The sequence below is a fragment of the Quercus robur genome, chromosome 1 (genome assembly GCF_932294415.1).
Source record: "Quercus robur chromosome 1, dhQueRobu3.1, whole genome shotgun sequence".
NCBI classification, from domain to species: domain Eukaryota; kingdom Viridiplantae; phylum Streptophyta; class Magnoliopsida; order Fagales; family Fagaceae; genus Quercus; species Quercus robur.
Genome location: NC_065534.1, coordinates 3386511 through 3412942, shown reverse-complemented (window position 1 = coordinate 3412942; position 26432 = coordinate 3386511). Strand labels below are relative to the sequence as shown.

The window sequence follows — 26432 nt, the reverse complement described above, 5'->3', positions numbered from 1 at the left end:
TTACTTCTTCTTCTCTCTCAAACACTCTTTATTTTTTATATTTGATTTTTTTTTTTGAAAAAACATAGCGTTTTTTACATTTAATTGAACTATTCTAAAACTGGTCCAATTGTACTGGTTTTTGGTTTTTCCTATTAAACAACTGATTTTTTGATTATCTCTACTCTTTATGTAATTTTTGGTTTTTAGGTATAATCGAACCGAATTGATGCCCAATTTCCAGTCAAATTGGCCAGTTTGGTTTTTAAAACCATGGAGTCTTGACCTTTTTTATTTTTTATTTTTGTTCTCTCCTCTCATCTTATTTGTGATCCATTTGTGATACATTTACAAAAATTTCATTTTGTTATTTTATGACCTATAGCAAATTATCCACACAAAAAAAAGAGGAAAGAAAAGAAAAGAAAGGACCTATAGCATTATTGGATTGCCTTGCTCAGGATTTTGAGTTACCATGTGAAACAAACACAAACGGAAACAAAAGCAAAAGAAGATAGCTAGGAAGGTAGCTATCTAAAAGCAAGCTTTTGACTTTTGAAGAATAAAAATACAATTAACATCAATTTTTCTCTAAAGCTTACCCCGGTAAAAAAATGTGGATTTGGTTTAAATTACTCTCAATCATTGAAGCATATATTGATTCAGAGAGCAAAACAATCTATATCCTCCTTCCCACTTCTGAAACCCATTGCGTTTTTTTTTTTTTTTTTTGGTTTAACAAGAAAGCATGTCTGGGGCTATCACATTATTGAATTATTAACAATGTGGGGTAAAAAAAATTACATTTTGTCAAAAAGCTTTCCTCGTAGAGTTGAAGTAATAAAGACATTTGGGATTTTTACAGGGAAATGTTAACAGTCTTTTTGGATGTCATTTAAAAAAAAAAAAAAAAGTTGTCAAAAAGATTACGAAAAGCGAAAAAAAAATTATCAAAAAGCTGTCAAAAGTTACCCTAAAACCGAAAAAGCTGCCACAATACATGTTGTTAACGGCACCCCGTTAACACAACCCTGCGGGGTCAAGTCAACCACGCGGTAAAGTGGTCCCATGTACAACAGTGAATGCATGAACCTAATCTAATGGCTAGAACTGCATCTACTCTATTGTGTTATAAGACCTAAGAACTGCACAGGCTTTCACACCACAAGGCACAAGCAAAAACCAATCTCTTATAGTTTCCTGGGGTTACTCACTTTGTCAATTTTATTTCCATTTGCAAAAAAGAAAATCATGGCTGCTGCCCTAGTAGGAGGAGCATTTCTGTCTGCAACCCTTCAAGTGTTATTTGACAGGATGGCATCTCAGGAGGTCGTGAACTTCATCCGGGGAAGAAAAGTCCCTGCTACACTACTAAACAAGCTGGAGACATGGTGTCTTACCCTCAGCAAAGTGCTCAATGACGCAGAGGAAAAGGAAATCACAGATACAATTGTCAAAAAATGGCTTGATGAGCTTAAGGATGCTGTGTATCACGCAGAGGACCTTTTGGATGAGATCGCTACTGAAGCTTTGCGGTGCCAAGTGGAAGCTGATTTTGTAACCTCTACAAGTAAGGTACGTAACTTCATCTCTACTTCATTTGATCGGTTTGGGAGAAAACTAGAATCAAAGATACAAAAAGTCCTAGAGAAGCTGGAATATCTAGCTTCACAAACAAATGCTATAGGTCTGAGAGAAGGTGTTGAAGGGAGATCTTCCCAAAGAGTGCCCACAACTTCTCTGGTAGATCCAGAGACTATAATTTACGGTAGGGATGATGATGAAAAGGCAATAGTCAACTTCCTGCTCTCAAACGATGTAGCAAGCAACAATCACTCAACTGGTGTAATTCCCATTGTGGGCATGGGTGGGGTTGGAAAAACAACCCTTGCTCGGCAAATCTACAACAACCAAAAAATCATAGAACATTTCAGCCTTAAAGCATGGGTTTGTGTTTCAGAAGAATTTGACGTTCCTAAGATAACTAAAAAAATTCTTGATCAGGTTGTCAGTCCACAAAAACGTGATCTCACTGACTTCAATGAGATCCAAACTGAATTGAAGAATTATTTGATAGGAAAGAAATGTTTACTGATTCTTGATGATGTATGGAATGAAAAATATGATCATTGGGCTCTCTTGAGTAGTCCCTTTAAATATGGGGCATCGGGAAGTAGAATTATTGTGACAACACGCAACATAAGTGTTGCATCGATCATGCGCCCTATTAAAACTTTTTATCTTAATAAATTATCAGAAGAAGATTGTTGGCTATTATTTGCAAATCATGCCTTTGAAAATGGAAAATCTAATGCACATCCTGAATTAAAAAGAATTGGTGAAGAAATCATTAAGAAGTGTGACGGTTTGCCATTGGCAGCAAAAGCACTCGGTTGTCTATTGCACTCAAAATTAGATGTAGAGGAATGGAATAAAATTTTGAAAAGCGAAATTTGGAGTCTGCCTAATGATGGGGGTGATATTCTTCCAGCTTTAAAAATAAGTTACAATTATCTACCCTCACATTTAAAGCAATGTTTTGCATATTGTTCAAACTTCCCAAAGGATTATCTATTCAAAAAGGAAGAACTTGTTCAGTTGTGGATGGGAGAGGGCTTCTTGCAACAACACAACAAGAATGAAGAAATGGAAGTTATAGGTGCTGAGTACTTCCTTGATTTAGTATCAAGGTCACTTTTACAACGATCAAATGGAAGCAAATTGTGCTTTCTAATGCATGACCTAGTCCATGATTTAGCTACATCTATATCTGGCAAATTTTGTTTTAGATCAGAAGAGGATAACACAAACAAAATTATAGATAAAACTCGTCATTTTTCCTACTTAAGAACCATGTATGACACCTCGGAGAAGTTTGATGCTTTGTGCAAAGCTAAAAATTTACGTACCTTCATTTCATTACAAATGAAAGAAGAAGACAAAGATGAAGATGACGAGTTCTACTTAACAAAGATGGTACCACATGATCTATTATTGAAATTAAGATTCTTACGTGTGCTCTCTCTTTCACATTATTGTAATATAGAGTTGCCAAAGTCAATTGGAGATTTCAAACATTTACGCTATTTAGATGTCTCTTTTACTGGGATTGAGAGATTGCCTAAGTCTACATGTATGTTGCTCAACTTACAAACGTTGAATTTATCAGGATGCAAATTTCTAGTTAAGTTGCCAGAAAATATGAGAAATCTCATTAATTTGCGTCATCTTTATATTAGTGGAACTAGCATTAAAAATATGCCAATACATATGGGTCGGTTACAATGTCTTCAGACTTTGACCAAATTTGTTGTCGGCAAGGACATTGGATTCCGAATTGAAGAGTTAGGAAAACTTTCAAATCTTGGGGGAGTCATTGTGATATCGAATCTCCAGAATGTGATAAACTCGACTAATGCTTTGGAAGCAAACTTGAAGGATAAGGAGCACCTTAAGGAGATAACATTGGAGTGGGATGCTGCCAATGACATTATTTCTCGAAGTGAAAGAGACGTACTCAACAATCTGCAGCCTCATACGAGCTTAACAATGCTTGTTATCAAGAATTACAATGACACAAGCTTTCCAAATTGGGTTGGAGACAGTTCATTTTCAAATATAACAGTTGTTCATCTAAACTCTTGTAGAAATTGCTCTAGTTTGCCATCACTTGGACAACTCCCCTCTCTTCTTGACCTCTTCGTTTTTGGGTTTGATGAAGTTGTTACCGTGGATGCTGACTTTTATGGTAGTGATTCTTCTACTACTACGCCATTTCGATCACTGAAAAAATTGAGATTTGAGGAAATGTCGAAGTGGGAGAAATGGTCTCCTTATCACGGAGAAGGTGAAGATGAAGGAAGAGCTTTTCCGAGTCTCCAAGAGCTTTATCTCGTAGAATGTCCAAAACTAAGTGGAAGCTTGCCCAAGCACCTTCCTTCTTTAACCGAACTTGAGATTAATGAATGTGAACAGCTTGAGACTTCTCTCCCAACTGCTCCTTCTATTCGTGAATTACAATTAAGGAATTGTAATGTTGCGCTGTTGAAAGAATTGCCACCCACGTTGCAAGAGCTCAGAGTACAGGGATTCAAAAACCTGGAGTCTCTGCCAGAGGGAGTGATGGACCACAGCCACTGTGTTGAAGCGTTATTTATCTATGATTTTCCTGTGCTCAAGTCTCTTCCTCGTGGGGGTCCCACAACACTAAAATGTCTTTCTATCTGTGATTGTAAGGAATTGGAATTCCCGATGTACCCCTGCTACTCTTCCCTTGAGGGATTGGAGATACAAAGTAGCTGTAATTCTCTAAAGTCATTTCCTTTAGACATCTTCCCGAAGCTTCGTTATCTCAGTATCAAAAGGTGTAGCAACATGGAGTCCCTTTCAGTTTCGGAGGGACATCACCTAACTGATCTCCTAAAGTTGAAAATCAAAAATTGCCCTAATTTTGTAGTTTTTCCCAGTGGAGGATTGTCGGCCCCCAATCTCTCTGTTTTAAAAGTCAGTAATTGCTCTCGTCTCAATTCACTCCCAGAAAACATGCACACGTTTCTCCCGTCTCTTGAAATTTTGTTTATCATTAATTGTCCACAAATTGATTCTTTTCCGGAAGGTGGTCTGCCATCCAATCTAATTTCTTTATTGATCAACGACTGCAAAAAACTAATTTGCAATAGAATGGAGTGGGGCTTGCAAAGACTGCAGTCTCTTAAAATATTAGCATTCATAAATGATTGCGGGGATGTGGAGTCCTTTCCGGAGGAGTATTTAGTGCCCACAACTGTTATCCAACTTTACATCACTCGATTTGGAAATTTGAGAACGTTGGACAACAACGGGTTTCAACACCTTACCTCTCTTCAATATTTGGACATCAGAGACTGCCCTAAGCTCAAGCACATGCCAAAAGAGGGGCTGCCTGCCTCCATCTCTCACATACTGATCAGGGATTGTCCTTTGTTGACGAAACGATTGCAAAGGAGGAAGGGAAAAGAGTGGCGCAACATTGCTCACACCCCCTTCATAGAAATCAGTGAGTTCAACACATCAAATAAAGCCAATCAGGTATTTGTTTTACTTGACCCGCTCTTGATTTTACTTGCATTCTTTTTAATTTTATTTATTGACATTTAATTTTTTTTCTATAAATTGTCAATTAATTATATATGATTGAAAAAAATACTAGTAATAATAAACGATTTCTTTGACGCTGGTTAATTCTTCATCTAATTCGTTTTTTACAATGTTGGGCTCATGAAGTTGTCCATCGATGGTGAATCAAGCAGAACATTTGTATCTCGATTTCTGTGAAGAAGCTGCCAAAAGTATGACAGGATTCATGCTCAGTTACCTGTTCTTTGTTAAACAATTGCTTTCAAAGTGAAAATGGAAAAGTGCGCAACTCAAAATTCATGCATTGCTACCTGTTCTAGTGAACCAGTTAAGTACCCATATGATTTAATGATTTGCTTAATAAGAAAATAAGAAAAATTGCTTGAACATTTGTTAAATGATGTTTATTTGACTGATGTAGATTCCCTGTATGCAAGGTTAATTTCACCACTCGGTAAGATTCTTCTTTTACCCAAATGCTTGATGATTGGCGTCCATTTGGTTTTGAAAGCATGATTTTTAAAATCTTAATTGGGGGTTTGGTAAAATCTGTGAAAAGTGTTGTTGCTGTGAAAATCTGTAGTACGAAAATACATTATTCTTTAAAAGTGCCAATTTTAAAACACCCACTCCCCATGGCTCACAATTTGAGGATGCAGATATTCCCTAATTTTAAAATGCAAATTTCTTCAAAAAAACAAAAGCAAGAGGCCCATATTTTATTATTATTAGTTTCCTTTTTTCTCGAAAAAAGTCAGAAAGCCAAAGGGGGGTCTTGATGACAAACAGATTTATTTAATCAAATTTATAGTATAGGGAGTAATTCTCACATTTGCCCTGTGAACTATGCAGATGACCTTAATATCATGAAAACTCTGGCTGTTGGAAAGTAGGGCAGAATTGATTAAAAATTTTGAGAACAGAAAGCACCAATAACTATTTGTGGGAGGCAATATTTTGATTGAGAATGCAGGTAAGTGGTTCACTGTGATTCTAATTGCCATCCTTTTATTCATTATTGTTTTAAATGGGAAATTAAATAGAATTTACCATATATGAAAGAGATTGGAATGGAAAAGAGTGGCGCAACATTGCTCACACCCCCTTCGTAGAAATTGAGCGCAACACATCAAATAAAGCCAATCAGGTATTTGTTTTACTTGACCCGCTCTTGATTTTACTGCATTCTTTTTAATTTATTTATTGACATTTAATTTTTTTTCTATAAATTGTCTATTAATTATATATGATTGAAAAAAAAATACTACTAATAATAAACGATTTCTGTGACTCTTGTTAATTCTTTGTCTGTTTCGCTTTTTTACAATGTTGGGCTCATGAAGTTGTCCATCGATGGTGAACCGAGAAGAACATTTCTCTCTTGATTTTTGTTAAGAAGCTGCCTAAAGTATGACAGGATTCATGCTCAGTTACCTGTTCTTTGTTAAACCAATGCTTTCAAAGTGAAAATGGAAAAGTGCGCAACTCAAAATTCATGCACAGCTGCCAGTTAAGTACCCATATGATTTAATGATTTTCTTAATTAAAAAATAAGAAAAATTGCTTGAACATTTGTTAAATGATGTTTATTTGACTGATGTAGATCCGCTGTATGCAAGGTTAATTTCACCACTTGGTAAGATTTTTCTTTTACCCAAATGCTTCATGATTGGTGTCCATTTGGTTTTGAAAGCATGATTTTTAAAAACTTAATTGAGGGTTTGGTAAAATCTGTGAAAAAGTGTTGTTGCTGTGAAAATCCGTAGTACGAAATAACAATTTTCTTTAAAAGTAGCAATTTGAAAAAAGACCCACTCTCCATGGCTCACAATTTGGGGATGCAGATATTCCCTAGTTTTAAAATGAAATTTTCTTCACACAAAAAAAAAAAAAAAAAAAATCCTGGCCTATATTTTATTATTATTATTTTTCTTTTTCTCAAAAAAAAAAAAAAAAAAATCACAAGGCCAAGGGGGGTCTTGATGACAAACAGATTTATTTAATCAAATTTATAGTGTAGGGATTAATTCTCACATTTCCCCGTGGATTATGCAGATGACCTTAATTTCTAGGAAACTCCGTGGCTGTTGAAAAGTAGGGCAGAATTGATTAAAAAAAAAAGTGAGAACGGAAAGCGCCAATGACGATTTGTGGGAGGCAATATTTTGATTGAGTAATGCAGGTCAGTGTTTCACTGTGATTTTGATTGCCATCCTTTTATTTAATATTGTTTTAAATGGGAAATTAAACAAAATTTACCATATATGGAAGAAATTGGAAATGAAAACGTTAAACATTTTTCAGGATTTTTATTTGTTTTTCAAGATTCAAGTAATGAAATCTCTTAGATGAAATCAGTGTTGAATACACGTGACTAAGGAGTCTAAACAGATTCATTTAATCAAATTTATAGTATAGGGAGTTCTCACATTTGCCCTGTGATATATGCAGAAGACCTTAATTTCTTGAAAACTCTGTGGCTATTGGAAGTAGGGCAAAATTGATAAAAATTTTGAGAATAGAAAGCGCCAATGACTATTTGGGGGAGGCAAAGTTTTGATTAAGCAATACAGGTCAGTGTTTTGATGTGATTCTGATTGCCATCCTTTTATTCATTATTGTTTTAAATGAGAAATTAAATAGGATTTACCATATGTGAAAGAAATCGGAACTGAAAACATTGGCTTTGACCCAAAACTTGAAAAGATTTCCCCTTTACCAAAGCATGTTCATTCATTACATAAAATTTTGAATATATTCCTAGTTGCATACTTATATTTTCAATGATTTGATGTGCCTATATATTTTCTTTACTAAGGATTTTATTTCACTGGCTTTTGGCTTCATTACATTTCAACAGTAATGTCCCATGATGTTGAATGATTCTCCATTTGTTGGTAGCTCATGGAAGTAATATGTAATGGCTTAACTAATCACATGCGATTATGTTCGCTCTATAAATAGATAATGTACTGAATGATTTTCTTGCCTAATTAAATGTTCTATAATCGCAACCAATAAGAATCCATGCTGAATGGATCTTGCAAATTTTCAAAACACAGAATTTTTAAACACATCCTTTGTTCCTAAAAATAAGATTTCTTTCAGTCATCGAACATAATTCCTTTTTGTTGATTTTATGACGTTTGAAAGTAGATATTCATCATTTGGAGTAAATTCATCACAAGGAAAAGTTGAAGCATTTCAGAAAGTGAAAGGGAGCTTTTTAATTTTTAAGGTGGGGTTTAGATTAGTAGCTCAAGCACATGCCAGAAGAGGGGCTGCCTGTCTCCATCTCTCACATACAGATCTTGGAATGTCCTTTGTTGACGAAACAGTTGCAAAGGAAGAAGGGAAAAGAGTGGCGCAACATTGCTCGCACCCCTTCATAGAAATCCTTGAGCCCAACACATTAAATAAAGCCAATCAGGTATTTGTTTTACTTGACCTGCTCTTGATTTTACTTACATTCTTTTTAATTTTATTTATTGACATTTAATTTTTTTTTTCTATAAATTGTCAATTAATTATATATGATTGAAAAAAATACTACTAATAATAAACGATTTCTTTGACTCTTGTTAATTCTTTGTCTGATTCGCTTTTTTACAATGTTGGGCTCATGAAGTTGTCCATCGATGGTGAATTGAGAAGAACATTTCTATCTTGATTTCTGTGAAGAAGCTGCCAAAAGTATGACAGGATTCATGCTCAGTTACCTGTTCTTTGTTAAACAAATGCTTTCAAAGTGAAAATGGAAAAGTTAAACACTGACCTGCATAAAGGATATATATATCTCTAGTTTTCATTTTTTTTTCATAATGCTTTTTGTTTATCAAAACATTAGTATATATACTACCACATAGAGAAGGATATTTTGTATATCTTATGTTCCCTAGTTTAATTCATGTTACATCGTCTGATGCCACAAAATACCTGTGGGTGTAGATTGACTGGCTAAGACTACCTCTCTTTTACATTTTGGAATTGACATGAAGCCTCTCTAGAGGATAGGTCTGCTTTTGGTTATTACCTCTCTGTGGGTGCAAATTGTCTTCCTAACTCCAGACAGCTCAAAAGGCTCAGCATGTCATTGCTCCTTCTGTCCTTTCTGTCCACACCAGTAGGATCTGCCCAACTCCCTTCATACCATCAAGAACATAAAATTTAACTATACTAAGACAAGGGTCCAGAGGCACAGAGAGCGGGAAATCCAGCTGCTAGCTCAATATTGCTCAGGTGGAACCTCACTGACAACACTAAAAAATCTTCAAAGGTATCTTTAAATGTAGGGAATTAAAATTTCCTACATGCCCGTGTCACTCTTCCCTTCAGTCTTTTGTCATATCTGATAGATATAATTCTTTGTTATCATTTGGTTTGGATATATTTCCAAAGTTTTGTACTCTCAAAATCAACATGTGTGGCAACATCAAATCTCTTTCAGTTTGGGAGGGACATGAACTTGTTATCCTAGCTTTGGAAATCAAGGAGTGCCTTAATTTTGCAGATTCTCCCAGTGGGGGATTGCCAGGCCCCAACCTTCCACTGTTAAAAGTCCATGATTGCCTTCATCTCAAGTCACTTCTTGAAAACATGGATACACTCCTCCCATCTGTTCAAATTTTGGATATCGCAAACTGCTAACAAGTTGAGTCTTCTCCAGAAGGTCTGCCAACCAATATGAATTGTCTTGCCATCGATGTGTCTGAGAAACTCATTGCCAATAGGAAGCAGTGGGGTTTGTAAAGACTGCACTCTCTTAATCAATTATAATTGTCTTCCGATAAATTTTAAAAATGTATTTATTATTGTATTGTCATGATTCCAGGGAAGAGAAGTGCATTCCTGAGGACTTCCACAAGTTTTAGCACTCTTTCTATAAAGGAATTTCAAAATCTGAGATCCCTAGACAAGTAGGGCCTTCAACTCATTACCTCTATTCAACTATTGTCTATCTCAATATTTATCAAAAAATCTAATGTTTGTCTTAGACGCCTTAGACTAAAGCATAAGCCAGAAGGCATTTCCATTCTAAGCTACAGTTTCGTTAATTTCTTGCCTTGACAAAACAGCACCAAAAAAAAAAAAAAAAGAATAAATGTGTAGCGCAGAATTTCTCACATCTCTATTATACAATTTAATGATGAAGTCTCATTATCTGAGCCAAAAGTGTAGACGAGATCAAATCCCACTTCACAATAAGGTACTTGTTCCACTCAACCCTCTAAGCCTCCATTTGATTTTATTTATGCTTCTTTCTAACTTTGTTTATGGATAAATAAATTTGAAAATTTTGTTAAAATTTGATAAAAAGATGGAAAAATAAAAGGATTTCTTCTAAGATTGTTAGTCCAAAGCTGGAGTTCTCAAGCTTTTGTGGGTTCTTTTATAAAATTATTTCCATTTGTTAGTAGCAAGTCCCACAAAAGGCTTGGTCAAACACATGCCAGAAGAGTAGTTAACAAAAAAATTGCCTAGTAAGAAGGGAAAATAGTGGCAAAAGATTGGTCTAATCTACTGCAAAAAAATGGATGCCCCAAGTAAGGTGTTTATTCTACTTGAGCAACTAAGTTTAAATCTTGTTTTTACTTATATTTTACAATGGAAAAAATATATATAAACATACAACTAAATGTTTGTAATTGAAATTGAAAATATAAAACACTCTTGAAATTTTGAAAATCATAAAATGTCCAGAGCTTAGTCTTTTCCAGAAGGTGGTCTGCCATCCAATCTAATTTCTTTAGCAATTGACGACAGCAAAAAACTTTTTTCCACTAGAATGGAGTGGGGTTTGCAATGATTGCAGTCTCGTAAATAATTAGGATTTTCTAAATAGTGATCTTGATTGCTGGGATGAGAAGTCCTTTTTGGATGAGTATTTCTTTTTCTCTTGTTTTTGCCATTTTGCCTTCCTATTTTTCTTTTGGAGGTGCAGACGAAACATATCTAGCTACCTTGTTCTCAACTATGTCACAACTTGATTTGAAATTTTTAAGAGGAAAGAGTCCCATGAATTTTTTTGATTTCTGCTATGTCACTCTAGTATTGGATTCAATGTTGAATACACATGTGACTAAGGAGTCTAAACAGATTCATTTAATTAAATTTATAGTATAGAGAGTAATTCTCACATTTGTCCTATGAAATATGCAGACGACCTTAGTTTCTTGGAAACTCCATGACTGTTGGAAAGTAGGGCAGAATTGATAATAAAATTGAGAATGGAAAGCGCCAATGACTATTTGTGGGAGGCAATGTTTTGATTGAGCAATGCAGGTAAGGGTTTCATTGTGATTCTAATTGCCATACTTTTATTCATTATTGCTTTAAATGGGAAATTAAATAGAATTTACCATATATGAAAGAAATTGGAATTGAAAACGTTAAATGTTTTTATGATTTTTTTTTTTTTCAAGATAAAAGTAATGAAATTGCTTAGTTGAGATCAGTGTTGAATGCAAGTGACTAAGGAGTATAAACAAATTCATTTAATCAAATTTATAGTATAGGGAGTAATTCTCACATTTACGCTGTGATATATGCAGACGACCTTAGTTTTTGGAAACTCTGTGGCTATTAGAAAGTAGAGCCAATTGATAAAAAAAAAAAAATTGAGAATGGAAAGTGCCAATGACTTTTTGTGGGAGGTAATGTTTTGATTGAGCAATGCAGGTCAGTGTTTCACTGTGATTTTGATTTCCATCCTTTTATTCATTAATGTTTTAAATGGAAAATTTAACATAATTTACCATATATGAAAGAAATTGGAATTGAAAACGTTAAACGTTTTAGGATTTCTTTTGCTTTTCAAGATTCAAGTAATGAAATCTCGTAGATGGGATTAGTGTTGAATACATGTGACTAAGGAGTCTAAACAGATTCATTTAATCAAATTTATGGTATAGGGAGTAATTCTCACATTTGCCCCTGTGAAATATGCAGACGACCTTAGTTTCTTGAAAATTCCGTGGCTGTTGGAAAGGAGGGCAGGATTGATAAAAGAAATTTGAGAATGGCAAGTGTCAGTGACTATTTTGTGGGAGGCAATGTTTTGATTGAGCAATGCATGTTAGTGTTTCACTATGAATTTGATTGCCATCCTTTTATTCATTATTTTTTAAAATGTGAAATTAAACAGAATTTAGCATATATGAAAGAAATTGGAATTGAAAACGTTAAACGTTTTCAGGATTTTTATTTTTGCCCTTCAAGATTCAAGTAATGAAATCTTTTAGATGAGATCAGTGTAAAATACACTTGTGACTAAGGAGTCTATATCTATTTCCCCCTACCCCACCTCATTGTAAACGTTGGCTTTGACCCAAAACATTAAAAGACTTCACCTATATCAAAAAATTTTCATTCATTACAGAAAATTTTGAATATATTCCTAGTTGCATACTTATATTTTCAATGATTTGTTGTGCCAATATATTTTCTTTACTAAGGATTCTATTTCACTGGCTTTTGGGTTCATTACAGTCCAATTGGGGATGTCCCATGATGTTGAATGATTCTCCATTTGTTGGTAGCTCATGGAAATAATATGTACTGGCTTAACTAATCACGTGATTATGTACGCTCCATAAATGGTTAATGTATTGAATGATTTTCTTGCCTAATTAAATGTTCTATAATCACAAACAATAAAAATCCATGCTGTATGGATCCTGCAAATTTTCAAAACACAGAATTTTTAAACACATCCTTTGTTGCTAAAAATAAGAATTCTTCAGTCCTTATCAAACATAATTCCATTTTGTTGATTTTTATGACGCTTGAAAGTAGATATTCATCATTTGGAGTAAATTCATAACAAGGAAAAGTTGAAGCATTTAAGAAAGTGAAAGGGAGCTTTTTAATTTTTATGGTGGGGTTTAGATTGGTAGCTCAATCTTTTAGAATTTTATTTCTTGGAGCCTACGTAATGGATACATATATCTCTAGTTTTCATTTTTTCATGATGCCTTCTGTTTATCATTTTTTCATAAAGGATATATATTACCACATTGAGAAGGATATTTTGTATATCTCATATATGTTCCCTAGCTTAATTCAAGTTACATCATCTGATGCTACAAACTACCTGTGGGTGCAGATTGGCTGGCTAAGACTACCTCTCTTTACATTTTGGAATTTGCATTAAGCCTCTCCAGAGGATAGGTCTGCTTTTGGTTATTACCTCTCTGTGGGTGCAGATTGTCTTCCTAACTCCAGACAGCTCCAAAGGCTCAGCATGTCACTGCTCCTTCTGTCCTTTTTGTTGACACCAGTAGGATCTACACATCTCCCTTCTTACCATCAAGAACATTGACTTTAACTATGCTAAGACAAGGGTCCAGAGGCGCAGAGAGAGGAAAATCCAGCTGCTGGCCCTATATTGCCTAGGTTGACATTCACTGACTACACTAAACAATCTTCAAAGGTATCTTTAAATGTAGGGAATTAATATTTCCATCATGCCCATGTCACTCTTCCCTTGAGTCTTTTGTCACATCCGATAGATATAATTCTCTGTTATCATTTGGTTTGGATATCTTTCCAAAGTTTTGTAGTCTCAAAATCAACGTGTGGCAACATCAAGTCTCTTTCAGTTTGGGAGGGACATGAACTTGTTATCCTAGCTTTGGAAATCAAGGAATGCCTTAATTTTGCAGATTCTCATACTGGGGGATTCCTAGCCCCCAACCTTACACTGTTAAAAGTTCACGATTGCCTTCGTCTCAAGTCACTTCCTGAAAACATGGATACGCTCCTCCCATCTCTTTAAATTTTGGATATCACAAACTATCAACAAGTTGAGTCTTTTCCAGTAGGTCTGCCAACCAATATGAATTGTCTTGCCATTGATGCTTATGAGAAACTCATTGCCAAAAGAAAGCAGTGGGGTTTGCAAAGGCTGCACTCTCTTAATCAATTATTATTGTCTTGTCATGATTGCAGGGAAGAGAAGTGCTTTCCTAAGGAGGACTTCCACAAGTCTTAGCACTCTTCCTATAAAGGAATTTCAAAATCTGAGATCCTAGACAAGAAGGGCCTTCAACTCCTTACCTCTCTTCAACTATTGTCTATCTCAGACTGCCCTAGACTAAAGTAGATGCCAGAAGATGGGATTTCTTGTCTCCATTCTAAGCTACAGTTTCGTCAATGTCTTGCCTTGATGAAACAATTTCAAAAAGAAGAATAAAAGTTAGATGCAAGATTGCTCACCTCTTTCATACAAATCAATGATGAAGTTTCATTATTTGAGCCAAAAGTTTAGATGAGATCAAATCCCACTTGACAATAAGGTACTTGTTCCATTCAACCCTCTAAGCCTCCATTTGATTTTGTTTATGCCTCTTTCTTACATTGTTTATGGATAAATAAATTTGAAAAATTTGTTAATCCGGATAAAAAATGGAAAAAATATCTTCTAAGATTGTTAGTCCAAAGCTGGTGTTCTCAAGTTTTTATGGGTTCTTTTGTAAGATTATTTCCATTTGTCAGTAGCAAGTGCCACAAAAGGCTTGGTCAAACACATTCCAGAAAAGCAGTTAGCAAAACAATTGCCAAGGAAGAAGGGAAAATAGTGGCGAAAGATTGGTCACATCTACTACATAAAAATGGATGCCCCAACCCAAATCAGGTATTGATTCTACTTGAGCAGCTAAGTTTCAATCTTGATTTTACTTATATTTCTTTTTAGTTGTACATCGGGAAAAAAAATACAAACATACAACTGATTGTTTGAAATTGAGATATAAAACATTCCCTTAAATTTCTGCAAATCATAAATCTCAACAACTTGAGTCTTTTCTAGAAGGTGGTCTGCTATCCAATCTAATTTATTTAGCAATTGAGGACCGCAAAAAACTTATTTCCACTAGAATGGAGTGGGGTTCGCAAAGACTGCAATCTCTTGAATAATTAGGATTCCTAATTAGTGATCTTGATTGCTGGGATGTGGAGTCCTTTCTGGAGGAGTACTTCTGTTTCTCTTCTTTTTGCCGTTTTTCCTTTCTATTTATATTTTGGAGGTGTCGATGAAACATATCTAGCTACCTTGTTCATGACTATGTCACAACTTGATTTGAAATTTTCACGAGGAAAGAGTCCCATAATTTTTTTTTTTTTTTTTTTTTTTGCTCTGCTATGTCACTCTAGTATTGGATTCAAATGACCACTGCAGAATTATGTTTCTCTCTGCAGGGGATTTTCTAAACTAATGTCTTTTGTGCACATTCTAGTTGGAAGGGGGCTTTCAGCATTGTCCACTTCCTATATATTAAGTTTAGGTAATTTTGAAATTATAAAGACATCAGATATTTTAGTTTCTTATTTGATGATTGATACTTTCTTTTAATAATTTAAACATAATATGTGCTTGATGTAAAATAGTGTAGAATAATAAGGATAAAAGAGGAATGCAGGGATAAACAACAAACTCTAGGCTTCACCACATAGAATCAATGTAGAAACCTTAAGCATCACAGCATAACATAAGTTATTAACCAAACACATGAAAGTTAAGGTCAGGGGTGGGGTTGGGTGTCTAACACCTTCCCATCCCCAGGTGAAGCAGATCACCCATCTCCAGTTTTGTATATGCCTTAGCCCTCAAATAAGTGACCCACTCAATTTTACTATCAATTTCACTAATATGTTGATATGTGTTGAAGTAAATGATGAATACTTTGTACTCACTTTTGTGTACTTGAACCCACTTTTGATCCATCATTCACAATTATGCACATAATCATACTGTGAAATAAAATTTGATACCAAAAAAAGAAGCACAAATTTCATGTTTGTATATGAACAATGTGTTCTTCAAAAAATCATCAATATATTAAAAACTCTTGGGAATTGACTCAACGGTGGAATAAAAAGTGCTAAAGGCGTGTTGAACTATTCCTTCTGTAAGGAAGTTTACTCAAAAGCAATATAGATCATGTAACTAGACATTTACATAATAAAATTTCTCTATAGAAATCACAAAATCAAAGGAAAATAGGAAATATTAATTTGGGAAAAGTGACAATGTTTGATAGGTTGGCTTCTGTTTCAAGTGAGTTACTATGCTTTTCAAGCATACCAGTAGCATGATAATGCATTCAACTTGCTATTTTTCAAATGTCATTCTAAAATAACATTAGTAGAAGTAATCAAAAAAAGGCATATTGTGAGGTTATGAGCGGAGGCCCGGCTACCTCAGATTAGTCAGATATTGTTTTTTCTATATCTTTTTGATTCTCATCAGTATGGGAGGGATACGTAGTTTTTTCATTGAATCGAAGCTTTTTCAGTTGGTGGTGGAGGAAGGAGGGAATTATTTTGCGTTACGTATTTTTGAACGGGGCAAATATTTCATGAAGTCAGTGTTTATGGGCAAAAGCGCGGCATTATGGTTGATGAAAAATATAGAACTTATGGTGATTGGGGTGAATCCCAAACAATTTTTCACGCTTAGGGAAGGAGATACTGCATATACCTTGCAACGGGGATCAAACTCTTTTGGTCAGTTTTTGCTAGTGACTGAACTCAAAACTGGTGGGCTTCGGAGGTCTGTCATAATCCCGGAAGGGAAAGAAAAATATGGTTGGAAGGTTTTTGGTTTAGAATTGAGGAAGATGTTAGAACCCAACCAATATGCCTTTGGTGGTTCAGGCCAAGTAAAGTTTATTCCTCAGGCACAGAAACGTAATCCATCTCGGTCTTTTGTTGAGACAGTGAAGGGTCCAATGTAGGCAAAGGGTGGTATTCATCCTTTCCATAAAACCAAGGCTGTAGGACAGAATATTATAGATGATGCGATGGGGGAGAAACAGCAGAATAGGATGAAGGAAACGACAGCAGTGCCGCTGAATCAATCTCAGAAGCAGGTGGTTGCTGGTCCGGCGGGTCAGCCTGGTACAGCAGCCGTGAGGGGAGGGGAGGGGAGAAGGAGGAGCATTAATTTGGGCATTAATGTAGGTGAGAATTTACCGGTACAGAATCAAATCAGATCTCCATTAATTTTTGGTTTGAATTCAAATAAAACTGAAAAGGGGAAGGGGCGTGATTTGAGGGATACACGATGGACTGGGAAGGGATTAATAGTGGTGGTGGCTGAGAATGGGAAGAGACGGGTTTTCTGGGATAATTATAAAGAAGGAAAAACTTCCTTTAAATGGGTGCCACGGGCTGTCACAGAGAAGCTGAGTTTCGGGTTGGGCCCAAAACAGCCCGTAACCCATTCTGTGTCTAACTTAAGCCCATTGAGTACAAGCCCATGCAGTTTAGAGGCTGGAGAATGCTCCAACACTTTTTTAGGCCCACTCTCATCTAAACTTAGTCCCGATGAGACTGAAGAGAGTTCCAGGATCCTTACAACTGGGTTAGCGACGCCGGAGGTTTTGTTGAGAGACGATGAAGATGAAAGGAGTTTATCGGTCAGTCCATTGCATGCGGTTTTGCCGGTAGGGGCGACGCAGACCAAGGCAGAGGGAGTTATGCCAATTAATCAGCGTTGGGTTTCACCGGTGGAAGTGTCGGGGCGCACCGAGAATCCTCTGAAAATGGGTTTCAAGCTCAGTTCTGACCGGAATAGTGTTTTGGGACATAATAAGCTGTCGGGTGGGTCGATTTCTGAAGGTAAGAGGCTGGTAACTCTCGAATTTGTGCCGAGATTGATCGGACCTTCTTTTCCCGGTCAGTTTCTGGAGTTTTTGCGAGCTGGGTTAATGGGTTTTGGAGCATCGGGTCAGGAAGTTAATACTTTCTCTACTAAGGAACTTTTAAGTCTTCCTAGGGAGGTCATACTTGTGGAGGATGCAGTTGATTTTTCTGTGGGGTTTGGTGAAACTGAAGTGTCAGATTGTTTACCTCTGCAAATCATTGATCCGGGTGTGTCAACAAAGTTAGTAGAGTTGGAGGAGGGCACTGAGGTATTGAGTATTGAGAATAAGTTAGATATTTCTAGTTGGGTGAAGCACAGAATTCCTGGGTTCAGTAAATTGGTTGGGTTGTCAACGAATCGACATGAGAAGTTGTGCATTGCTCTCTTACAGAGGCTAGAAACTGAGATGGAAGCAGCCAATGTGTTACACAGGAGAGAAATGGGTAGTAAAAAACTGGCTAAGTCCAAAAACAAGGGACGTAGAGAGTTGCAAAACTTGATATGTTCGGTGAATTATGAGAGGAGATAAAGGGTGGTTTTGTGTTGGTGTCATTAGTTGGGGATAGTTTAGTGTCTATGAAGATAAAAATGATTTCGTGGAATGTTAGAGGTTTAAATGATCCTCAAAAACGACTTGTAGTGAAAAATTTGTTGCGGGAGTGGAAGTGCGATGTTGTTTGTTTACAAGAGACAAAAATTGCTAGCATGAATAGACAGTTGGTTTGTAGTTTGTGGGGTTGTCCATATGTGGATTGGGCTGTTTTGGAGGCTGATCGGACTGCTGGTGGTATCTTGCTTATGTGGGATAAAAGGGTTTTGGAGAAGGTAGAGGTTATGGTCGGCATTTACTCAGTTTCGGTTAAGTGGCAAGGGGTGGGGGACGGTTTTATATGGGCATGCTCAAGGGTTTATGGCCCAAATGAGAATGTTGAGAGGGGTCACATGTGGGATGAGTTGGTGGGTATTCAGAAGTATTGGAGGTTACCATGGTGTTGCTTTGGTGATTTTAATATTGTTCGCTTTCCTAGTGAGCGTAGGGGTGAGGCACGTTTGTCATTGGCTATGGAAAAATTTTCTGAATTTATTGAGGATCTTAACTTGGTAGATTTGCCTTTAGACGGAGGTAGATACACATGGTCTAGTGGCACTGATCAACCAGTGATGTCTAGGATTGATAGAGCATTGGTCACTCCAGATTGGGAGGACCACTTCCTTGATGTTCTTCAAAGGATTTTACCACGTCCTATCTCAGATCATAGTCCAATTCTTTTGGAGGCAGGGGGAATGGCAAGGGGGAAAAGTCCGTTCAGATTTGAAAATATGTGGTTGAAGACGGAGGGATTTGTGGATAGAGTTCAGTTCTGGTGGAATCGGCATTCTTTTGTGGGTACACCTAGTTTTGTGCTTGCAAAAAAATTGAAGGCTCTGAAAGAGGATATTGTTCAATGGAATTGCCGAGAGTTTGGTAATGTAGAGTGTCAGAAGAAACAATTATTGGAGGAACTAAAAAATTTAGACACCAAGGAGGGGGATTTTGGTCTCATTGATGGGGAGAAAGGCCATAGGGTAGCTTTGAGGTCCCAGGTGGAACATCTTCTTTCTTTGGAAGAGATTTCCTGGAGACAAAAATCTAGAATGTTATGTATCAAGGAAGGGGATAATAACACCAAGTTTTTTCACAAAATGGCTAATTCTCATAGAAGGTTTAATCATCTAAGGAGTTTAGAGGTGGATGGGGTGGTTTTTGAGGAGGAATCCGAGGTGTCTAATCAGGTAGTACAATTTTATAAAACTTTGTACAAGGAGACTAAGAGTTGGAGGCCTTTTGTGGAGGGTTTGGAATTTGATCGTATTGGGGATGTGGAGAGGGTTTGGCTTGAAAGGAAGTTTGAGAGGGAGGAGATACTTCAAGTTGTACGTGATTTGGAAGGGGACAAAGCTCCAGGTCCGGATGGGTTTACTATGGTTTTTTATCATCTCTGTTGGAGAGTAGTGGAGAAAGACGTCTTAGCGGTCTTTGAAGAGTTTTTTCAACATTGTAAGTTTGAAAAATCCCTTAATGCTACTTTCATTGCATTAATTCCTAAAAAGAATGATGCTTCTAATATTAGAGATTTCCGACCTATTAGCTTGGTGGGGAGTGTGTATAAAATCTTGTCTAAGGTTTTGGCAAATCGATTGAGAGTGGTATTAGATCAGTTGATCTCTGAGTCTCAGAATAGCTTTGTGGGTGGGAGACAAATTCTTGACTCGGTTCTTATTGCGAATGAGTGTGTGGATAGTCGAGGGAAGAGTAGGGTTCCTGGAGTCATTTGTAAACTTGATATTGAGAAAACCTACGATTATGTGAATTGGGAGACTTTGTTGAATTTGTTGCATAGAATGGGCTTTGGAGTGAAGTGGTGTAAATGGATCCGTACTTGTATATCCACAGTTCAGTTCTCTGTTTTGATTAACGGGTCTCCAGCTGATTTCTTTGGTAGTTCAAGAGGTTTAAGACAAGGGGATCCGCTATCTCCTATGCTGTTTTTGATTATGATGGAGGTGTTTAGTAGGATGTTGAGAAGAGTGGAGGAAGCCGGTTTGATTCGTGGCTTTAAAGTTGAAGGTAGGAGGGGTGGTGGGGAATGTGTTACACATCTACTGTTTGCAGACGATACTATCCTATTTTGTGATGCGGATGTGGAGCAAATCCTTCATATTCGGTTGTTGTTACTTAGTTTGCAGGCGGTAACAGGTTTGAAGGTTAATGTGCATAAGAGTGAAATGGTTCCAATAGGGGTGGTTGATGATGTGCATGCCCTTGCTGAAATTTTGGGTTGTAAAGTCGGTAAGTTACCTATGACTTATCTTGGCATGCCTTTAGGGGCTTCATATAATTCCCCTTCAATTTGGAATCCTATTCTGGAAAAATTTGAGCAGAGATTAGCTGGGTGGAAGAAGTTGTATTTGTCTAAGGGGGGTCAGTTGATGTTACTCAAGAGTACATTATCTAGTCTTCCTACCTATTTTCTATCGCTTTTCACAATTCCTACTCATGTGGCTAATAGAATTGAAAAACTACAAAGGGATTTTCTTTGGGGTGATAGCAGAACTCATCTGGTAGGATGGGACAAAGTTTGTGCGCCTATAGCTAATGGTGGCTTGGGGATAAGGAAACTTACTACTTTCAATAAGGCCTTATTGGGGAAATGTTTGTGGCGGTTTGGGAAGGAAGAGGATCGGCTATGGAGGAGGGTGGTGGCTTCAAAATATGGGGAAGAGTGGGGGGGGTGGACCTCAAAACTGGGTAGGGGAGTTCATGGGTGTGGTTTGTGGAGAGGCATTCGCATGGGTTGGGAGGATTTTAGTAAGAATTGTCAATTTGTTGTTGGGTTGGGGAATAGAGTGAGGTTTTGGCAGGATGGGTGGTGTGGGGGTCAACCTTTTCACTTGGCCTTCCCAAGGTTGTATGGTATTGCTATTGATAAGGAGATATCTGTTGAAACCTCCTTGTCAAGGCAAGGGGAGGAGGATAGACGAACTTGGGATGTTCGTTTTACTCGAGAATTTAATGATTGGGAGATGGAGGAAGGGCTACATTTTCTTTGTATGTTGGGAGCTAATACTCCTCCTATGGATGTGGGAGACCGGATGAGGTGGAAGTTGAAGGTTAATGGGGATTTTGATATCCGGTCATATTATAACAAATTAAGGAATTCTCCTTCAATTGTTTTTCCGTGGAAAGCTATTTGGAAAGTAAAGGCCCCTAGGCGAGTTTCCTTTTTTGTTTGGTGTGTAGCTTGGAATAAGATCCTAACGGGTGATAACCTAAGATTGAGGAGACTGGTGCATTTTGTGGACTGGTGCATTATGTGTAGACATTGTGGAGAGTCGGTAGATCATTTACTTCTTCATTGTGAGATGGCTTATCGGTTATGGAGCTTTGTCTTTATAACTTTTGGTTTGTCTTGGGTTGTACCTAGTTCCATCCCAGACTTGCTTTTTGGCTGGTGGAATTGGTTGGGGAAACACTCGTCTCAGATATGGAATTTAGTTCCGTTGTGCATCTTTTGGTGTATTTGGAAGGAACGGAATCGGCGGACTTTTGAGGATTTGATTAGCTCCGGTGATCAGATGCTGGCTTCTTTCAGTGGGACTCTTTTTGATTGGTCTCGGGCTTGGGGACTCACGACTAGTGATTCTCTCCCTTCTTTCATTATCTCTCTCTCTCTCTTTGTAATTAATTTGTGGTTTGGTTTTCTTTTTTGCTTTTTCGTTGTTTCCTCCTTGTACTTTCTGGGTTTGCTCTATGTTTTTTTATGCATAGAGTAGCCATTCGTATATATAACATTCTTACTTATCAAAAAAAAAAAAATGTCATTCTTCTCATATGAGGCTTAAAGAAATGATTCTTTGAAGAGGTGGCTGAGGTTGCTTGTCCACTACTACTTAAACCATTGAAAACCCTAGCTGTATGCCCAATTTTCTAGAAACCTCTCTCTCTCTCTCTTTGAACCTCCATGGCTGATCACCAAGGTCATCCATTCTCATCTCGTCGGCGACAAACGAACACTGAAGTGGCCTTCCCCTTGATCTTCCCCTCTATCCATCGATTTCACTTTCTCTAAGCTCTCAATAGTTGATGGGCACTATTGTCTTTCAAGTTGAACCAGCAGATGTAAACTTTTTTGTGATTCACCCACAGAAACTCCATTGCACAACACGGACTACCTATAAGTCTAATATCATTCATTGATCTCTCCTCTTGGGGTTTTGAATTTTGTCCTCCTATCCATGCTTATTAATGACATGTCTATTTCGCAGTTAATATTCGTTTACACACAAATAACAATAATAGTTTCTTTATGTTCGCGGGGGGGTGGGGGGGTGGAGTTCACCCACCCTTTTTGAGGGTAGTCACTAGGTTTAGAGGGTATCATCTATAAAAGTTACTTTTACCAAAGTGTGGCACTTAAAAAAAAAATTTTGGCACTAATACAAACGCATGCCATGCCTTACACACAAGCTTCAATTTGAAGACACAAAAAAGTGGAAGCATTGAGAATATATAGAGGATGATATCATATGGGATTGAATCAAGCTCTGCCTTTTGCCTCCTTCCATTGTTTTTATCTTTTTTCTGTAGTAGCAATGGTTGATGTTATGGATCACAGTATAGACATGTTTTTTCAATGCACTTTGAAAAAACATGTGGTTAGTTTTCTAGGAGATTACATTGGTGCCAGGAAGGATCTGCTCTATAGATACTCACACATGCTGTTCCCCTATAATAGCTGGCAAAGTTTGATATAGTTTATCACCTTCTACTCCATTTGAGCCCTTGTCTCCATGCTTCTCAAACTTCTATTAGGGTTTGGAAAGATTGGGTCCATAGAGTGGCTTTATTCTTGGATTGAGAGAGAGAGAGAGAGAGAGAGAGAGATGGTGGTGGCTGGGGTTTGCTGTGGAGTAGCATGGATGCTTCAGTTCTTTTAGATTCGAGAGATCAAAGAGAGATGGAGGTGTTTAGATCAAGATCAGATTTAAAGAGAGAGATTTCTGTGAGAGGATATTGATTGTATCGCCTACATGACCTTGATAACCAAGAAAGGATATTGTTATCAGATCCATAACACTTCTTAGGCCATCATTTTGGCATAATTGAGCTGCCACGATGCACTTAATTTGCATACACCGGCTGTATACATTTACTTGGATCCTCTTGGATATCTAGGTAGCATGCAGGTGAATATGCTATGGCATTGGCTACATGCTCATGTTGGGCTGCCATGGCCTTGGCAACGTGCATGCGGGCATGCCTTGGCCTTGGCAACGTGCACATGGGGTTGCCATGGGCATGCCAGCATGCCTAAAGGAGGTTCTTTGTGCATGTTGGGATGCCCAAAGGAGGTTATTTCGGCATGCCCACCTGCACGTTGCATTGCCTCGTCCCCCTCTCCCTGGCCAAATTGTGTTCCTACAATCCATTCCTAAATTCATTCCAAGATTTCAGAGTGGGTTTCCAGCAATCGATTCAGCATTTCGAGCATTTTTGAATTTTTATGATTTTTCCTATTTTTTGGCTTCTGAAAATAACTAAAAAAAATGTTGAATCTAGACTTGAAAATTTTCCTACTTCAAGATTGAATTTTTCTTAGCATGTATGCAAACAAATTAGGACAAGATTAAAAGAATTGCCCCAAAAGAGGTCATTATGTTTCCTAAAAAAATCAATGTTTCCTAGTGTAAGGAAGGATATGCTCCTAAGTGCTCTTAGGGGGGAGGAGTAGTTTGGTGATGCATGATGGCATCCCCCCATGAGCTTGGCCACTGGTAGGAATGCTCAAGCCAAGGGAAGATCGTCCACTGTATTGCTGAGTGGTTAGTCTTATATCAAGGTGGTTTCAAACAGTAGTCCAGCGACATTCATCGAGCTCCTTATACTTTTTGGCTTAAGTGGTTAGTATCTATGCAATCCCACTTTATGGTTGCATACTCCAGTGATAGTCATTGATCACCTTATACTTTTTTGGCTTGAGTGGTTAGTATTGATTGATGAGTGGTTATTCTATCGCTCCATGGCTTTGCTTTTTTTTTAGTGGGTGATCTTATATCACACTTCTGGTAGAATGTGACACGGTTTATGTCTCCTGTGATGAGTGTCCTTAAAATTTGAAAAAAAAAACGTGAATTAAAAACTATGGTGTGACACATGTATGAAAGCATGTGAATTTCCAAAAATTAGGTTTGTAATTCTATATATTTACTATTGGTTAATTTTGAATATATATATATGCTGATGTAAATTGAAAATAATATTTCAGATACAGGCTTGACATGCAAGTTGGTGATATAATAGAATATGCAAAATTTGTAGTATTTGACAAGGAAGCAGAGAAGTTAATTAAAGTTCTTGGTACGCAACTCTCCAATATGGAAGAAGAGGTAAAATTGATAGAAATAGGTTATTTGTTTAATTAAATTATCTATTACATTACACTAATTGATTTTTTTCTTTTTAAAAATTTAAATAATAGGATGAAGATGGTGACAATAGTATTCCAAATAGTATCAAATGCATTATTTGAAAAACCTACATCTTCCAAGTGAAAGTTACTACATACAATTTCTTCGTTCATAAATAAAACTTTACAGTAACTACAGTCTTTGAAATTGAAGGAAATGAACAATTACAGGTAAAAATGGTTCACTTATACTTTATTGATGAAGTTATAAATTTATATTATTATCAGTGATACATAATGACATATTGCATCTTTGATTATAGGAAACAACAAAAAGGACTAAGAATGGAAATGAAGTATCCAAAGAAACAATTTGTGCTGAAGTAAAGAAAAGAAAATTTTTTGGAGAAGTAAGCAAAATTGCCCAAATGAATATTATTTGGTTCTTTTTAAAACTTCACACAATCTTTAATTTCCTCAACAAGAAAATAACTTTTGTATTTTTTCTGTTTTGCAGATAAATCCAAAACAAGATGTGGAAGCTCAAATAGAAGTGTTAGATACTTAGCAAACATAGAGAATATTTAAATGAAACTTTGAATATTTAGACTTCAAATCAGGTCGTGATGTTGTGCTTTCTGATAGAAGAATAGATACTTCAGAGCCTAACGACTAGTTTCAGCTGAAGGTTATATTTTAACTCTGCAGCAATGGCACCGTATCGCATTATTACAAACAGTGACGTTTTGGTTTTAAGGAGAATTCTTTCAGTCAAGCTATCAGTGGCGACTCCAGGAATTTTGTCCAGGGTGTTCCTATTCCACTTTGAAAAAATTTCGGGTGTTTCGGGACGTTTCGGTAAATACCGGCCAAAATTCAAGATTTGGCCTTAAAAAAAAAAAAAATTCTTAAAACCAAAACAAATTTGCATTCTGTACACCAAAAAACCTCAAAAGGAAAAAAAAAATGAAAAGAAAATAAATAAACAAAGGAACTTGTACAATAAATTATAAGTTCATTTGAAATATTAATAAAATTATTAATTATTATTGTTTAGTTGTTTCATAAATTTGTTTGTCTTTTATAAACTATAATTTGTTGTATTGTTGTTTCATTAATTATTAAATTATTAATTATTGTTTAGCCTAACATAATTTAATTTGTTTGTCTTTTATAATATATTAGTTAATTAAATTATTAATTATTAGTGTTTAATTGTGATAATTCCTTGGATATCAGTGGGTTGACAAGACTCGAGCGATGATCTTTGGGCTATCTCCTGTAATACAAAGAACAATGGATCAGAGGAGACCGGTGGTGACCGGCCAAAAATCCTCCGATGATGAAGTTAGTTACTTTTGAACTCTCTGTAAGGAATGAAAATTCTCTCAAAAAGAAATTGTCTGAATCCCCCTTACCATTCATCGAAGAAGCCTTATATAGTATATGTGTGTAACGGTTATCGGTTTAGTAACCGTTCCCAATGTCGAGGAATCCGGAGAATTGGGGGTAACTTCCATAACCGCTGTGGAAGTTACCTGTGTTGGACGGGCTGATGAACTCGTCCATCCTTAGCAAAGATGGACGAGACTTCCACGACGAGCTCATCCATCTTTAGTGAAAGATGGACGAGACCATCTTGGAAGGCTTGCCCTGCATAAATAATGAGTAGATTTCATGTGGTATTCCTCGTCCATATATGGACGAGGTTCGCTAGGACGTTAGGAATTTCCTACGCCTAATGT

At 36.7% G+C, this 26432-nt stretch overlaps 2 protein-coding genes and 1 long non-coding RNA gene across 4 annotated transcripts; all 3 read left to right on the top strand.

Moving 5' to 3' along the window:
* Nucleotides 1-1103: 1103 nt before the first annotated feature.
* LOC126716388 (putative disease resistance protein At3g14460) lies at nucleotides 1104-8958 on the top strand. The gene is made up of 2 exons (XM_050417248.1): nucleotides 1104-5046; nucleotides 8723-8958. Exons 1-2 carry the CDS (start codon nucleotides 1231-1233, stop codon nucleotides 8762-8764), a joined length of 3858 nt encoding a protein of 1285 aa, XP_050273205.1. The 5' UTR covers nucleotides 1104-1230; the 3' UTR covers nucleotides 8765-8958.
* A 1836-nt stretch (nucleotides 8959-10794) lies between these two features.
* Nucleotides 10795-25679, top strand: LOC126716398 (uncharacterized). 2 transcript variants are annotated; one of them, XM_050417257.1, is made up of 7 exons: nucleotides 10795-10814; nucleotides 14044-14390; nucleotides 14593-14728; nucleotides 15292-15377; nucleotides 24600-24667; nucleotides 25011-25097; nucleotides 25205-25679. In XM_050417257.1, the coding sequence occupies exons 3-7, from the start codon at nucleotides 14706-14708 to the stop codon at nucleotides 25253-25255; spliced, it is 315 nt and encodes a 104-aa protein (XP_050273214.1). In that variant the 5' UTR covers nucleotides 10795-10814; nucleotides 14044-14390; nucleotides 14593-14705; the 3' UTR covers nucleotides 25256-25679. The 2 variants fall into 2 exon arrangements, with proteins under 2 accessions (XP_050273214.1, XP_050273210.1); XM_050417253.1 differs by lacking the exon at nucleotides 10795-10814 and adding an exon at nucleotides 13542-13916.
* Nucleotides 22605-24121, top strand: LOC126716418 (uncharacterized). Its single transcript, XR_007652122.1, has 2 exons — nucleotides 22605-23600; nucleotides 23633-24121. It is a non-coding gene; the product is annotated as an uncharacterized LOC126716418 (long non-coding RNA).
* Nucleotides 25680-26432: the final 753 nt, after the last annotated feature.